Raw genomic sequence first — 17,893 nt, forward strand, 5'->3', positions numbered from 1 at the left:
TTAACAATAATGTAACTCTTGAGAGTGTAAAATTAAACCAAATGGTTTCTTTTTACACACTCAAGATTTGTTTTTCCCCGAAGGGGTCAAAGTAAGCATATTGCTCTCTCGCTCTCTCTCTCTCCCTCTCACACACACGCACGCGCGCGCACACGCACACACGCACACACACACACACACACACACACACACACACGCCCCCTCCCCGCCGTTGTCGACGCCGATTGGCCGCTCGCTCTGTCACTCAGGCCCACGCACGTGGGGGGCTATTCCAAGTGCCGCGTCACCGCTCCCTCCTTGGCCAATCGGTGCGCGTTTCCGTCGTGACGCCGTGGGATTCCGCGAATTTGGTTCTTGGAGAGTTCAGAGAGAGAGAGAGAGAGAGAGAGGCTAGTCCAACATGCAGTAAAATAAGGACAAGTTGACGCATGTGTCACAGAGAGAGAGACAAAGACGGAGAGAGAGAGAGAGAGAGGGCGAGGACAACTAAGGACACAACACCATCGATTATTGGAGAAGGGAAAAAAACCGTCCTTGGTTTAATCTGGTATTTTAATCAGACCAGATTACTTTTTATAGGCTATTTTATCCAGCCGGAGCCGCATGGGGGAAACACACGATTAGCACAACTTTAAACTTCATTTTACGCCGGGGGAGAATATTATATCTGCCTAATATACATATACAACACCGCGGCGAGAGAGCACGAGACACGCGTATCTAAGGCTACGAGAGAGAGAGAGAGAGAGAGAGAGAGAGGAGGAGCACATGTTTCCCGGCAGGTCGAGCTAGGACGGAGGCAGTGCGGTGTGTGTGTGTGTGTGTGTGTGTGGGGTGATTTATTTATCTGTGATCTGTCACATGTCCGTTTGAATTGATCGGGTTGATTTTTGGAGTTGGAGATTGAGCTAGAGAGAGAGAGAGCAGCAGCATCTGGACCGGATCTGGTCATTTCTCTCACAGCGGATCATAAACATTAACGGTCTCATCGATCCATGCATGGATGATGAATTCATAAAGTCAAGATGATGTCGGAGGTGGATTTGGCCGCAGAGACGCATCATCACCACCACCACCGTCTCTCGGTGTGCCTGGGGCCGGGTGAGGTGGCCCTGGGGCCGGGTGAGGTGGCCCTGGGGCCCGGGGGAGGAGGGAGCGTCTCCCTGGGGCCGGCGGCGGGGGAGGTCGCCGGTTGTCCCGCCGGCGCCGACGCGAGGCTGCCGGCATCGGAGGAGGACGGCACCTCCCTGAAAGAGAGCCAGGAGAGCAGGACTTTACTGATGGTGGCCATGATCCTGCTGGACCTGAACCAATGCAACCACAACAACAACAACAACCCCGACTTGAACAACAACCACCACGGACACGGGGCCGCGGGGGAAAGCGACCAGCACCACCAGGACATTAAGGTGGACCCGGACCCACCGCCGGGCATGGCGGGTGGGATGGCCGGGCGACCGACACCGAGCGGTGGCTGCGGCCACCCCGGGCTAGACGCACCGCCACCAGGTGGTTCGGTGACACCGCCACCACCGGCAGCTCGGGGGTCTTCTCCGCGGAAGAATCCGACCCGGAGCCTGCACCCGGTCCCCGGCGCCGCCCCCGCCCGGCCCGCCGTCGCGGTGACCCCCCTTGCGGCCAAACGGCCACGGAGTCACCGCAACAAGAAGGCGTTATTATCAACCTCCTCCTCCGCCGCCACCACCGGCTCCTCCACGCCGGGACACCGGCCTCATCCTCCCGGTCCGGACAAGAGGCACTGCTGTCCCTTTGCGGGCTGCGGGAAAACCTACGGGAAGTCGTCGCACCTCAAAGCGCACCTCAGGGTGCACACGGGTGAGTGTGTGTGTGTGTGTGTGTGTGTGTGTGTGTGCGCGCGCGCGTGTGTGTGACTGTGTGTGTGGGTTTCTTTTTTTGGGGGGGGGGGGGGGGCATACTGACGACAATGACAACAAACCAACCATGATGCATGTCATTTATATGATGCAAAAACAAGTAGGCCTATATACACGAAACTTTAGCAAAAACACATTTCTCAGTTTTTTCAAGGTGTAAAAATAGCCGCTCGCTACAGCCCCCCCCCCCTAACCCACACACACACACACACACACACACAAATTGACTGTTTTTTACAAGCCCCCCCCCCCCTCTCTGTATGGGAAACTGAAATATGATATTTATATGCTCGTGTTGTTTAGGCGACAATTCATGTCAACTGACACAAACATGCGTGCCAAGGAGAGAGAGAGAGAGAGAGAGGAGAGAGAGAGAGAGAGAGAGAGAGAGAGAGAGAGAGAGAGAGAGAGAGAGAGAGAGAGGAGACACGTTGTGTTACTGCAAATGGATAACAGATTATAGGAAAGGAAGAGAGAGGCCCTCCCATGAATTGGCACAGCTGGGGGGGGTGTGACCGCAGCCGGCGCTGTCGTGTCACTGTGTGTGTGTGTGTGTGTGTGTGTGAGAGAGAGAGAGAGAGAGATATGTTGACACGCACACAGAGATTGTGTTCTGGGAACGTACTGTCTAGGGCTATATAATATGAACGCCACCGCCCATTATGCGTGCGTGCATCCGTGCACGCGGAAGCATGCATGTGCTATTACACGACATTGCTACTAAAGTGTGTGTTGTTGTGCACATGGTGTGAACTGTGAATGATAGCCAGCCTATAGCCATAGGCTATAATAACACACCACAACAAGGTCAGATATTACTAGTACACGTATCTTATTATTATCCTTGCATTGTTTCGTGTCATAGGCCTAATAATACCTAATTGACATTTATCAATGTAAATGAGTACAAAAAAAGATTATTGGTTGTTTATTTTAGGCTATATCCTTAACCTCCGACAGTCCCAGGCTTATTCTTATCTGCCAGGGCTATCCTCAAATCTGCCCGAGAGCATGTGATAGGCTAATATCAGTGGTTTTAAACCAGTGGTCCGAGGACCACCGGTGGTCCTTGAGGGGGTTCCAGGTGTTCCCCACGCAGCTAAGTGATGGAGAGTTAATTGGTAACCAAAGAACTTTTACTCTCGAGAGCGTAAAATGAAACCAAATGGACCCTCATTTGGTTTCATTTTACACGCAAAGATTACTAGCAAAATAAACTAGAATAAAACAACAGTACAGTATAGTACAGTAGTGCATCCCGTGGATGCAGAGGTCTTTGTTTTATCGCGTCCCTTAACTGTAAACTGCGTTTTGGGATGCAAAATGCACCCTATTTTAATCTCTGTGCTGTTTTGTTGTGTGTGACGCTGTATCTTAGTGTGATCATGGATCAAGTATAGGAGCTTTAACTCGTTTTGACCTGAGGACGATTCCACAAAATGTCTTCTAAATACTGACAGTTTTCTGAAAAACCTCATGTTTCTGTGTCAGTCGTTCTCAAACATTTTCATGTCAAGGACCCCCAAAGATATTATGTAATTGGCCGCCGACCCCGCCCTTTGAAAAAGTTTTGTTCCAGCCTCCAGGGACCCCCCCCACCCCCCACCCCCCCCCCCCCCCAAAGATTTGAGCAAAAAACGTTCGCTCTGAAAGAATATATATCAAAAGATTTGCACTACATTTTCACGATTAAAAAAAAAATAGCAGAGTGCCGCGCTACGAGCTTGTAGATCTGCTATTTTATAATAGTATAAAATAATAGTTAAAACACCAAAAAGGGGTTCCCATCCTGAACGGGTTCTACGGGGGAAGAAAAAGAAGGAAAACACACACTAGAGTTGTCCTGACACCATTTTTTCCCCAGACAGAGTACAAGTACAAGTACCGATACGAGTACTTTTTATTTTTGTTATGAGTAACCACTTATTTGACCCCCTTTTCCTCATAGTTGCAGATGGATCTCCGATCTACACTTGATGCTAGATCGGCTGTTTATTTGGCGATTTGCTGCAGTGTTGGGTCAGATTTATATCGTTATGTTATCATGTTTTGGTACTCGGGTCACACACACACACACACACACACACACACACACACACACACACACACACACACACACACACACACAGTTTTAATGTGGAGATAATGATGCCTCAGTCAGTGAACACATGCCATGTGGGGTCACTGCGACACTGCTGGCTGGCTGCATGGCTGTGTTGCCAGATTGTGTGAGGGAAATAAGCATCCAGGTCTACGAAAACAAGTCTGACTACTAGTATTAGGCTATTTGTAAATAGCCGATCTGTGTCAAGTTGTGAGCGTGTAGATCGGCTATTTTCAAAACAATCATGGAGAAGAAAAAAAGGGACAAAATGTGGAATATTCTTGGAAACGTTTTCGTTTTTATCAACAACACTAATCTTGTAATGGGGGTTCCTGGCCCTAGATCTAGGCCTTAGGGTCCTTAGTCCTTGACACGGAAATGTGTGAGAATTACTGGTTTACATTAGGAAACCAGCCCAAATCAGCAATTATTACACTTTAGAAACAACGTAACCCTGCAAGACCCGGATGTATTTCTACCTGCAAAAAGGAGATTTCAACCTTACTACTAGTTGTACTACTAGGACTTTGTAGAAGAAATCATGTAAAAAAAGAAAATCTAATTCTATGCACATTTATAGTAAAAAAATATTTATTTATAAAAAAAAAAAAAAAAAAAACCTGCAACCCAGCTTAAAGGACCACTTCACCACTTTTCAACCTATCTTCATATAATACGTCCTCACTAATAATCATGAAAAAATGGTGCAATTTTATTCTACTCGGTCTGTGTCTCATAGGAGGGCTGTGGGCAGTTCAGAAACCGTCTTCCAGTGACATCATCAATGGGGAATACAAGCTAATAAAAACTGCAGGCTTTCTAGTCCTGAAAAGTTGCAATGCGAAAATGGAAGCCATCGTTCGCACGATAATGAAAATCTAAACATTTTTGTAAAAAAAAATCTTATCTCATGATCTGCCTAATGATGATGTCACTGGAAGACGGTTTCTAAACTGCCCACAGCCATAATAATAGTGAAGACCTATTATATGAAGATAGGTTGAAAAGTGGTGAAGTGGTCCTTTAAAGGGACACTTCACCCTTTTTGCAAAAAAATATATGTTAATGACGTTTAGGAGCTTTAGAACACTTTCCTGGGGGTCTTTTTGTGTGTAATATGTGATTTTAGATATTTTAGATTGTAGCAGTGAGCCTGTTGTCTCTGATGTCATGGACACTGGGCTCACTTCCTTCCTGGACTACATGTTGTCTCAGTAAGACAGCTCTCACCCCTATCCACAAGGAGGAGCAGTGCACCAAAGAATTATGGGAATTGTAGTCCAGGAAGGTAGTGAGACCAGTGTCCATGACATCAGAGACAACAGGCTCACTGCTACAATCTAAAATATCTAAAACCACATATTACACACATAAATACCCCCAAGAAAGTGATCTAAAGCTTCTAAACGTCATTAACATATATTCTTTTGCAAAAAGGGTGAAGTGTCCCTTTAAGTCTACCAATATTTACAAGCAACTATACAGAAAAAACAAGCCCTAAAGGTGCTTATAATAAGCGGACATGGCAACCCTGGCTGGCTGCTGTCCCCACATGTTCCTCTGACTGCATGGTGGTGTTCGGAGGTAACCTTCCCCTCCCCTCCCCTCCCTCCTGCACCACTACAGTTCCTCCTAGCTAGTAGCTACGTCATCTCTCTGAGGTTGTAAACATCACGAGACCAGACGTGTTTTTAGAGCGAGAGAGAGACAGAGACAGAGTGAGAGAGATAGAGACAGAGAGACAGAGACAGAGACAGAGAGAGAGAGAGAGAGAGAGAGAGAGAGAGAGAGAGAGAGAGAGAGAGAGAGAGAGAGAGACACACACACAGAGTGAGAGAGACAGAGAGACAGAGACAGAGACAGAGAGAGAGAGAGAGAGACAGAGACAGAGAGAGAGAGAGAGAGAGAGAGAGAGAGAGACAGAGAGAGAGACAGAGACAGAGTGAGAGAGATAGAGATAGAGACAGAGAGAGAGACAGAGAGAGAGAGATAGAGAGACCACGTGGGTGGATGGGTGGGCGTGCTGGTGTTCTGTAGTCTGTAATGTGCTCTCTGTGGTTTGTTGTTTTAGGATGTGCTATTTTTGTGATGTTCTTTTTTCTGCACGGTTGGTTGTAGACAGTCAGTAGTTGGTTGTAGACAGTCAGTAGTTGGTTGTAGACAGTCAGTAGTTGGTTGTAGACAGTCAGTAGTTGGTTGTAGACAGTCAGTAGTTGGTTGTAGACAGTCAGTAGTTGGTTGTAGACAGTCAGTAGTTGGTTGTAGACAGTCAGTAGTTGGTTGTAGACAGTCAGTAGTTGGTTGTAGACAGTCAGTAGTTGGTTGTAGACAGTCAGTAGTTGGTTGTAGACAGTCACGGTTGGTTGTAGACAGTCAGTGGTGCAAAGTCACTAATAAGTACATTTACTCAAGTACTGTACAACTTTGAGTTTTTATTTATTTTTGCTTTACTGTACAATTTTCAATAATTTTACTTTACTCCAGTACACCTCAAATATTGTACTTTATACTTTATACTATATCGTTTATTATTTGAAAACAGTAGTTACTTTGTAGATTTTTATTATCATTATCATTTATTACAAAACCACTTCAGACCTACTTTGGAAATTTGAACATAGCCGATCTACCAGCTCACAACGCGCTGTGAGCTGGTAGATCTGCTATTTTCAAAGGATTTGTATACATTTCATGCATTTGAAAACTTGTGACGTGGCCAGGATCTTCTGCATAATGGTGCGTTCACACACCATCGTCATGTCGCTGGCTTCCATTGACAATGATTGGTAGACTGTGTATTTGCGTCATGTCGCTGGTTTGCTTCCATTGACAATGAATGGTAGACTGTATATTTGCATCATCATATCGCTGTGCTTCCATTGACAGTGAATGATAGACTGTATCTTTGCATCATCATATCGCTGTGCTTCCATTGACAGTGAATGATAGACTGTATCTTTGCATCGTCATATCGCTGTGCTTCCATTGACAGTGAATGGTAGACTGTATCTTTGCATCGTCATATCGCTGTGCTTCCATTGACAGTGAATGGTAGACTGTATCTTTGCATCGTCATATCGCTGTGCTTCCATTGACAATGAATGGTAGACGGCGTCGTTGCGTCTGCCCATGTGAACGCACCATAACGAGTAGCCTACTTTTAATCGTAGACTGTTGAATGCCGAACTTTACCTGTAACAGACAGCGTGCATGCGTGCGTGTGTGCATGCGTGAGTGTGAGGGTGTGTGCGTGCGTGTTTCTTATCAGTGTGCTGTTATGACTCAGTATTTGTCAGTCGAGTTGGGACGTTTGCCAAATTATGTTCCTATAAAAAGTGCTGTGACAAGCAGGACAGGTTTCCACCGCTTCAGCAGTGGCATAAAGTCACTGAGTACACTTACTTAACCCATTCTGGGCGGGAACCCCTTTTAGTGTTTTAACTAAAGCATTTTGTTATGCTTTAGCTATTGAAAAATAGCAGATCTACAAGCCGCGCTACGAGCTTGTAGGTCTGCTATTTTTGAAAAATCGTGAATCATGTGGCGCAAATCCTTGAATATATATTCACTCGGGACCACTTGGCAGGGAGCGGATCGCCCAACCGTCCCCGGGACCGCATGGGCTTTGCTTGGCATAGTTTCCAAAGTAAAACAAAATAATAATAATAATAATGCTAAAGTAGAATCCATAGCAAACTAATATCAAACACGACACTGGCGCACAGAACTGACTGACACAGTGAATAGCAGGCAGGCTGACAGTGACGTAGTATAACGGCCATAAGAGCCAGTGTGTGTCTGGATTTATTTGAGACAATGTCGCAGAGTTGATGGTCAGTGTCCGTGCACGCCAGCCATCAAGCACAGCGCCACCTGGAGGATTAAAGTGTGTTATGCAAGTGTACCCGGGTGCACTGTTGAATCTCGGGCAATGTGAATCATGGCCATCGGGGACCAGGCAACCGTATTCGGAAGCGGTTCCAATGAAACGGATTCAGTCCGTCTCAGTGTGAATTGCCTATCAAGTTTGTAGATCTGCTACATTTTGCCTTTTATTTTTTTTAATGAATCCTGAAAAGTAACAGTTTTGGACAATATGAGATATCATATTTCCCCCCCGACAGAGACGATGTTGTTTTATATTTATTTACAATTACAGTATATGTAATGTACTCTTATTGTATATGACGTGGATTACTCATGCAATGCAAAAGTCAACAGTAAAAAAAAAAAAGAAAGAAAGAAATAAACCAAAAATTGGTAACAAATTACCACATTTATTTTCTACAAGAAAAGAAGAAAAAAAAATTGTTAAATGAAAGCATGTATTTCAAAGATTCAAGATGTTTATTGTCACACAGATACGTACATAAGTACATGCGTTTGTGAAAAACGTAGGTTGGGGGGGGGGGGGGGTGCTCCACAATACACATGTTGTCTATTTATCAGTTTTCGTCTAACTTTACTTTTCCCTTTTTCTCCCTCTTTTTTCCGTGTGTGTGTATTTATGTCTGTGTGTGTGTGTGTGTGTGTGTGTGTGTGTGCGTGTGTGTGTGTGTGTGTGTGTGTGTGTGTACTGTGTGTGCGTGTGTGTGTGCGTGCGTGTCCCTCCTCCAGGCGAGCGCCCGTTCGAGTGCACGTGGCCGGACTGCGGCAAGCGGTTCTCGCGCTCGGACGAGCTGACGCGCCACTACCGCACGCACACGGGCGAGAAGCGCTTCGGCTGCCCGCTGTGCGCCAAGAGCTTCATGCGCAGCGACCACCTGACCAAGCACGCCCGGCGCCATGCGGGCTTCCATCCCAGCATGCTTCGCTGCTCCTCCTCCTCGACCTCCTCCTCCTCCGGCGGTGGCGGCGGCGTCGCCGCCAAGAGACGGCGCTGCTCCGTGTCCGTGTCGTCCACAGACTCGGGGGACCAGAGTCCCGCCGGGCCGTAGCTGCTGCTAAAGCTGCTGGCATAATTATATATACTCAAAGTCAAAGTCATACGATTTGTCACACACGTTACCGCGGTGAAATTCTTCCTCCGCATTTGACCCTTGATCTCTTGGAGCGGTGAGCCGCAGCCAAGGAGCGGTAAGATGCAGCCGTGCCGGTGAATCATTTTGATGAGTTGATTTGTCTCCCCCCCCCCCCCCCCACAATCCAACCCATTGATACTGAGTGCCAAGCAGGGAGGCATTGGGTCCCATTTTTTACAGTCTTTGGTATTTGGATTGAACCCCCGACCTTCCAGTGTCAGAGCGGACACTCTAACCACAAGGCCACTGTCTGGTCGATGCCGAGCATACTCACGACCGGACTCACAACCGCAGTAGACACTTTTTTCATGATTGGCTGCCTCGTCTCTCGGGCCACCAGACACTTTTCCATGATTGGCTGCCTCGTCTCTAGGGCCACCAGACACTTTTCCATGATTGGCTGCCTCGTCTCTAGTCTCTCTATAGGCTACCTCTAAGCCAATGGGAGAACCCAAAAGCCATCGTCTGAACGGACATGAAATCGCCTAGTCCGATCGTGCCAATATACACACCATATCGATAAGACGGGAGGAGTTGGACGAAGGCCCTACAATGCACGTCCTCCCGGTGGGGGCTCCTCACTGGAACGTGAGTCAGTGGGATATACAAAACCATCCCTGCTAGTTGGCTCACTGGCGTTCGAACTGAAGCATCCGGAAGAACGCTCCCTCTACTTCCGCATTTTTCTTGATTTGGACACCAACATTTACTTTTCATGTACGGAATAAATCAATAAACTCTGCACAATTTTTCCTCGTCTTTCTAATCCTGAAGATTTTTTTTGGTTCTCACAAGGACATTGGTACACGCATGCACGCGCACGCACCACACGCACGCACGCATGCACGCACGCACACACACACACACACACACACACACACACACACACACACACACACACATACACAGTTAACTTGCCACTGCAAGACAAGGTGAATGTATTATTAATTATTGTTATCATGTAAATAGATCGAATTAATTAAATATTTGCCAGATAGAGCTGATTATACTCAACGTGACCGGAGGGTAATATTGGCAACGTTTATGATATGGAGAATTGTGTGGCCGGGGAATATAATTTACTTAACTGTAATTAATCAAATCAGGTTTACTGACGGTAGACGATATTCATGGTCGGTGTGATTCTCAACTCATGTCATTGCATTAACGGACTTCCATCTTGTTATGTTTTTTTTACAGTAATTGTAGCAATTAGCTCAAAATCTGTTTGACACGGTCATGATATACAATACGAAACCTCATGATTATTTTTTTTACATAATTTCTGTACATAATAAGTGGGAATCTGTACATTTATAGAATTATTTCTTTTATGGTGAATGGAACACAGTACCATTCTTAACCCATTTAGACCGTACGACGTGTGGGAACGTCATAACTAATCCAACAGACGGGTTGCTAGGACGTCCTAGCGCATTTTCATTGATATCAAACGAGAGGAAAATATTCAGATTCTTTTTTTTTTCTTTTTGGCCTCTCCTTCTGCACCATACTCCTTGCTCTTCGTTCACTTGTTTACGGCTCAGAAATAATGCCTCGTATCTGCTAATCAAGGTGAAGTAGAACTAGAATGCACTAAATCGTGGCGAGTCGGTAAACTGGCGAGTTCTCCGGATACCGAAGGAAGTATAGGGAAGCGGCCCGGAAGTAGGAAGAGTGCATAGACGTAGAGCCCATTGGTTTCATTTGTACACTCTCAGAGATACAACAAACAGATAGATTAACACTTGAGGGATGTTACTGTGAAAGAGTGACTTATTGCCCATTTGCAGACTGTGGCCATTGGAAGCACTCGTTTTCAGTAAAGGAATGGTCCTGTTGCCTCTTGCATTATATGCTAATAATAAAACAGGTGGTACACAGGAAAGTTGAGTGATATCTAACGAGCGCTTCCAAACTCCAGCACCAAAAGAATCACCTGCAAGGACACAAAGTAGCTCATAACAACATGTCTACAGTGGATCTTTATTATGAAAAACAAACACTTTGAGGATAGAAAGAGAATAATTCAAGGCAAGCTTTCCGTACAGCTGCAATGTTGGTGAGTTTGACGTTGTTTAATACAATTTAGATACTTTTCTGTTTGGATGAATGGGCTGCCATTGGAAGTTGCACCTAGGTAGCACCTTGCCATTAACTTACAGTATATGGTAAGATGGCCGTGGTCTGCATATGGAGAATTACAGGTCCTAATTCACACACAAAGGACGTACTGTACTGTACTGTACTGTACGCGGTGCAGAGTTTTACCAACGGCTGTCGTGTGTAACTCATAACTTCAGTTTTGCCACTTCCTGCCTGTTGCATATTATTCATCATCAGAGAGTATAATGTTAGATGTGTTGCTACTCAGCCCCTGCCCGCCCCCTGGAGGTGGTAACTTGGAAGCACAACATCTACAGGAAAAAAAAAATAAAAAATAAGGTTTTGTCAGATAATAATTAATTACGTCTTTTCTGTATCCGAATCTTTCACCAGCATTTCTCACGCTTGCATAAAACAAATAATTCCATCTGTCATCATGTAGCATGTATGCTTATGTCTGGCAAAAAACAAACAGACATGTATGTTTATTTCTTTGATAAAACATATTTTATATAACAGCTAATGGGGTGAGATGTATGAGAGGTTTTGACACTTATTGCCACGGAGATGTATCCTAAGTGTTGAAGTAGTGTTCAAACATAAATAATACCCTCAACCTTAATCTGTAAAAGTGTATTATGATGATCAATGCTGTTTTAGTTTTTTATTATCAGCATTACAACATGCAAGTTGCAAGCAACTATGATCCAGATGTCAGTGCCTTTCACAGTGTGAAGTTGTTGGGTTTTTTATGCTGTTACTGTACTGTAATCCTTACTGTACTGTAATCCACTGGTTCCCAAACTGGGTCCCCCCCTTTAAAAAAAAAAAGCATATCAAAATACCATTTCTGTAATCAGGGAACGTTCTCATCATCACAGCCCCTGCGATGCATTATCACAATGTTCACAGCTCTGTAATTATACTGCTTAGAAAGCCTTTAACATTAAAATGACTTTCATTTCTTAACAACGCTCTCAAGTTCATCCTTACATGGCCAAGTTGAAGTCTACACCACTGAGGATGTTTCTTTCATGTCTTTAAGATGTTGCCTTCATGAAATGGATTGGGCCCTATAGGCTCCAGAGTCAGTGTCGAAGAGTCCTTGAGCAAGACACTGAACCCCCTAATTGTTCCTGATGTGCTGGTTGGTGCCTTGCATGGTCTCTGCCGCCATCGGTGTATGAATGTGTGTGTGAATGGGTGAATGTAATGCACAATCTAAGTAAAGCGCCTTGGATAAAGGTGTGTTACATCGATAGATTGTGCCATGCACCATTTACCATGTTGGGCTCTGCGTTTTCATGAATGCAATTCTGTGAAGTTTTTAGGCCCCAACATGGGCAGAGACCAACCACTTTTCCAACCCGGAAGAAGGGGTGAAAAGGGAGTACATGCACTGGATAAGCAACTCCATTCAAGTGGATAGGAGGGGATTTCCGGTGCTGTCTCTTATTTATGACTATTGGCTTATACCCCCCCTTGTCCGGCAGAGGAGATAGGCCTTTGTTCTTCATTGCAGAGGGGCCAGACTTAGTTTAGACTATAGCCTTTTTGTGGTGTCGAGTGAAATGTATGCCAAGGCGGGTTCCTTCCTCTTTAAGTAGTTCTGTTTCTGGAGAATCAGGATGTACACACACACACACACACACAAAAAACAAAGAACTTGTCAAAGCTTGTGCCGCCCAGCCCCATGTGTTCTGCTCTCGTTTTCACTGAAACTAAACTCATCTCTGCTTCTCTTGTTCTTCCCTATTTAATACCGCCCGTTACTGTTTCTGTCAGCAGTGCTTGCTTGTGTGAGTCTCCTAGTCAGTAGTAGACCACCACGTACGTGGAACAGCAGCGATGGCCGAGGAGGGGGACAATAAGGAGGCCAACATCTCTGTGTCTCAAGACCACTTCACCTGTCTGGGTCTGCTGAAGGATCCCGTGACTGTACCATGTTGCACACAACTACTGCATGGGCTGCATCACAGCCTGCTAGGACCGGCAGGAGGCTGAGGGGTGCAGAATGACTTTCACCCCCGAGGGACGTGCTGTGCAGGAACCCCCCCTTGCTGGTGACGGGGTTGCACTCACAGCGGCGGCGGCGCCAGGGGAGGTGGAGTGCACGGCCTGCGTCGGGAGGAAACGCAAGGCCGGCAAGTCGTGTCTCTGGACTGCCTGGCGTCCTACTGCGAGTCTCACACGAGGAGCTCCACTCGAGGGAAAGACACAAGGACGTTAGACACTTCCTTTGTACCGACAACCAATCATGAAAATAGAGATACAGAAAAACGAGCTGTCATTGGCTAAAGTAAACTATCAAAATCTGTATTTTTTTTTAAATGTTTATTTTACTATGTTTAGGAAGCAAAATAGAAGAAAGAAAAAACGACGGAGAAACACCACTAAAAATAAATTGCGATTACACCACTGACGATGATGAAGAGCGGCCAGCGGCGGTCGTACTGCGCAGACTGTACATGCAGATGGCTCCGATCACCATGGCGGCTCCGACAACAAACTGATCGTCTATAACAAACCCGAACAGGTACACCGACATGGCCATGGACACCACGATGGAGAAGGACGAGGCGAAGCCCTTGAGGATGTTGTCGGCGTAGCGCACCACCACGGCCACCAGGAGGCCCCCGAACGCCTGGTTGAGGACGCACGCCCACACCATGGGCGTGTAGCCGTGGAAGAAGCCTCTGGCGGCGACCTCCGCGCCGTCCTTCCACCAGAGCGCCAGCATGCTCAGGGCCGCGCCAAAGAGTCCCATCTGGACGTTGCGGACCCAGAGGGAGGCGGGCGTTCCCTTGAGGATCTTCTCGAAGTAGACGCCCGCGAACCCCGACGACACGCAGTTGACCAGCACGACGGCGAGCCCCAACACCTGGTTCTGGACGTGGGAGTGCATGAAGGCCAGCTCTGTCTGGCCGTCCTGCCGGCTCGGCGCCTGCACGACGACCACCCCGGCGAACAGGAGCAGCAGGGAGAGCCACTGGACTTTGGACAGGGACCTCTTCAGCATCACCACGCTGAACAGCGCCGTGGTCAGGATCTTCAGCTGGTAGGTCACCTGGAAGGTGGCGGCGGGCAGGTTGGACACGGCCACGTACTGCAGGTTGTTCTGCAGTGTGTAGAGGAAAGACGGCACGAACAGCTTCAGCGTGTCGCGGTACTGGACCACCACGCTGTGGTAGAGGGACCGGACCGTCCGCCTCGGACCGCATCCGTTCTGCAGGAGGACGACGAGCGAGCAGGCCACGAGCTTGAGGACCTCGGCCACGACCACGGCCGAGGTCCTGAGGAAGCGGTCGCCGGGCTGCATGCAGACGTACCGCATGCCCAGGACGAGGAACGTGTTCTGCAGCACCAGCAGCACCAGGCTGACGTATTTCAACATCCCGCCGTCCGTGTCATTGTGGCGTTTGCAGCCTGCCTCCGTATATGTGGCCCTTTTCTCTTCTTCTTCCCCGGCCTGGCTTGCCATGTTGGGCAACAGCGGCTGGAAAGAACTAACTTTGACTGGTTGTCTGGGACCAAGAGACGTCTAACCCGGGTTCACAAGGTGGTTCAATCTAACGTGTTAGCAGAGGCTGAAATGATACCTGCAAAAGGGCCCTGTACGACAATGGGGCATCTGGGTTAGCTTATGAGACCCAGATAAGGTTTTGTACAGGAGAACGCGGAACTTCTGAACTCCAAATTTAAGTTGGTAAGAGGTCTTGATGCCAGGTTCTTCAAGATGGACAAAGCTTTGCACAGAGCCGGGGACACTGACTGAATCTCACATGAGAATGCAATGCCTCTTATTCTGTTGGCTAAAATGTCATCAGTCGGCTATATCCATATTTGGAGTCCCACCAGGACAGCCATGCCCAAAAACAGAGTCCCGAGGCCAGATCATGAACTTAGATCTATCGGCCAGACCCAAACATGGAGTTTGGATACAACTAGTACAAGTACACCACTGGTCCCGCTCAGGAGTAGAAGACCAGACCTGCGGTGTGTATGGTCTTCCAGGACTCGGCGTCTGCACCACCTTCCCATCAGGCAGGGTCACGGTGATGGAGTCCATGGGGAGAGTCTAATGTCTTAAGTACCAGTCCTTGCCAACTCGCCCCCGCGAAAAGTGAAGACGGCTCGCCACAAGCCGTGGATAGCTCGCCCCCAAAGCGTGTGCAATGCAAACTAATAGGCGAGTGCGCTCCGGTGTGGTATATTTCCACACGCGCCCTATGAAATCCACCTTTTTTTCCCTGCAGGGAAGATTACATCCTATTGGCCTGAATATAAGACTATGCTTTTTTCCCAATGGAAATATAACACAAAAAGGGGGGCTCTTTATCAATAGCTTTGTATGTTTGTGTATGAAGACGTCACATAAGTGGAAAAGCAGGTCAGTATTAGCCTTTTTTTTGCCTCAAAGCCAGAGTATTTTACTGTTTTATGTAGGCTACATACAGACAGACAGTATAGACAGTCCATTGTAATGTGCACAACAGTACTGTATAGTAACACCTCAGTGTTGAGGACTATGCTGTCCGTTATTTATAGATAACAGATATGCCAAATAAAAAGACAATGTCAACCTGACTAAGTTCATATCCATGCAGTAATTAACGGGGCCCACTAGGTGGCACAATCACACAGGAGAAAACAGAACACAACACAGACCCTAGTAATATCATATCATAGAATTCCATACCTTTTCCAATCTCTTTAAAATCCAAACAGAATAAACTTGTTCGATATTCAACACCTCAATCGCAATCGGTATAAAATGATTGAAGTTCTTTATATAAACGATTAATGGAAAATGGAGGAACCTGATGAGTTTAAGTGCTTTTCCTGGTTTTATCCTCGTAGCAGTTTTTGTATTGACCTGTACTGTCGTTAAACTGTACCCATTATCCATCATGTGCATACTGTTAAAAACATTATCAATTTATTTCAATCAATCATTCTCGTTTGAGCCTAAAATCGAGCGATTAGTGAGGTCTCGGTAGTATCAGCGTTGCATGATGGGTAGTGTAGTCAAAATGGTGTTTATTACAGTCCAAACAAAGCAGCAGCTCTGTGTGTCTGTCGTGTCTATACAAACGTCATTGATTCACTTGATCTCCTCCTTTCAGGTACAGTGTTGTGTAGCAGGCTTTATTGCGATAAGTGTGGGGAATGTATTGTCATGTTGGTGTGTGTATGATTGATTAATTACTTGTGCATATAATATATAGGCCTATGTAGTCAATGTATGAAGACAGACGTGTGTTTGCTGTTATAGCTGCATGCATTGTGTGCATGCTGTAATGGCTGGTAGGGTTCGCTTTCCCAGAAAACATCATGACAATCTTCTTAGAGATAATCTTCCTTTAGCAGCAACAATTCCAACTAATAGGCACAGTCAGTGTGGAACCAAATATTATTAATTTATAAAGATAGGTGAATTTCAGTGGAGCCATCCTACCTTCCTACCTATAGCCCCTTTCGGCACCCTCCATAATGTTTGGAAGCGCTCTTTGGAAATCACTCAACCGGCCTGCGTGCCACCTGTTTCTAAATGTCACATAATGTTAAACTCGCCAACATTGCAGCTCTGAGCCAAGCTTGAAATATCCTCTTTCAATCTGCCGAGCTTTTGTTTCATAAAAATCCACCGTGTTATGAGCTATACTTTCTGTCAAGAAGTTCTGTGCAGGTGATTCTGTGCTGGAGTTTGGAAGCACTCGTCGTAAGTCACTGAACGGGCCTGTGTACCACCTGTTTCGAATTTGCACATAATGCAGGAGGCAGCAGTGTGACCCGAGTGCTTCCAAACTGCAACACAGAATCACATGCTTTAAGAATTTCTTGACAGACAGTAGCTCATAACATGTCTACGGTGGATTTTTATGAAACAAGCTCGGCAGATTGAAAGAGGATAATTAAAGCTTGGCCTAGAGCTGCAATGTTGCTGAGTTTAACGTTGTTTAATACAAGCAGATCGCAAACGCAATTTGGATGAATGGGGAGTCAATGGAGGGTATTGCAACTCAATCCCATTATAAAACAAATTAGAGTTGCAAAATGCGGCTAGTTCAGAAGCTGTGTTCACGTTCACTCTCCCATTGGAAATCGATAGACTCCAACCTGCTTCCCGTCTCCTAATAATGTGTCCGCCCCCTCCACACAGATATGGGAAGTAAAGCAAAGTTGGGACCTCTTGCTATTGGCCTCTGGGGTGGAACTCTCTGGAACACTCCTAACATGCTAACCATATCATCATGATACGCACAATGCCTAACCCAAGAGGCCAATAGAGCGTCGCAGTCCCGTCCGCTTTCATGACGACGACAGCCCCAGGAAATAATTCCCCCATGCACTTTTCCCATAGACATTTCAAAAAGTATTTATTTAAAGTAATCCTCGAACAAAGCCAACTCTGATTGTGACAAATCATGACAACAACAACAAAAAGTGTTGTAACCTGCCCTTTTTTTCTTCTTTCTAATTATTTGTTCGTCCCCCAAAAGAAATGTGTTTGTTGTCTTGATTATCGCGATCCGAGTTGGCTTACAGATCTGATAAATACTTTTTGAAATGTCTATGGGAAAAATGCAGTGGGAATTATTTCCTGGGCAGGAAGAGACACACAAGTCAACTGCTTGTGGCCGGTAGGTAAGCTCCGCAGAGCGGGCAGCAGTGTAGAATTGTAGATGCCTCTCGCTGGCCAGTCTGCCAGGCTGTTTTTGCCTTATAATGTAGGCTGTACAGGCTGTATATATTCAAAGATCTGT

At 46.3% G+C, this 17,893-nt stretch overlaps 2 protein-coding genes across 2 annotated transcripts; one reads left to right on the plus strand and one right to left on the minus strand.

Annotated features, from left to right (window-relative positions):
- The first annotated feature begins 399 nt into the window (after positions 1 to 399).
- klf9 (Kruppel like factor 9) lies at positions 400 to 12,098 on the plus strand. Its single transcript, XM_080765250.1, has 2 exons — positions 400 to 1,836; positions 8,617 to 12,098. The coding sequence occupies exons 1-2, from the start codon at positions 1,026 to 1,028 to the stop codon at positions 8,934 to 8,936; spliced, it is 1,131 nt and encodes a 376-aa protein (XP_080621376.1). The 5' UTR covers positions 400 to 1,025; the 3' UTR covers positions 8,937 to 12,098.
- Positions 12,099 to 13,536: 1,438 nt separating this feature from the next.
- Positions 13,537 to 14,607, minus strand: LOC308317036 (UDP-galactose translocator-like; the record flags this gene model as incomplete). The annotated part of the gene is made up of 1 exon (XM_080765827.1): positions 13,537 to 14,607. The coding sequence occupies one exon, from the start codon at positions 14,605 to 14,607 to the stop codon at positions 13,537 to 13,539; it is 1,071 nt and encodes a 356-aa protein (XP_080621953.1).
- Positions 14,608 to 17,893: the final 3,286 nt, after the last annotated feature.

The sequence above is a fragment of the Protomyctophum bolini genome, assembly GCF_963924005.1.
Source record: "Protomyctophum bolini genome assembly, chromosome: 6".
Lineage (NCBI taxonomy): Eukaryota > Metazoa > Chordata > Actinopteri > Myctophiformes > Myctophidae > Protomyctophum > Protomyctophum bolini.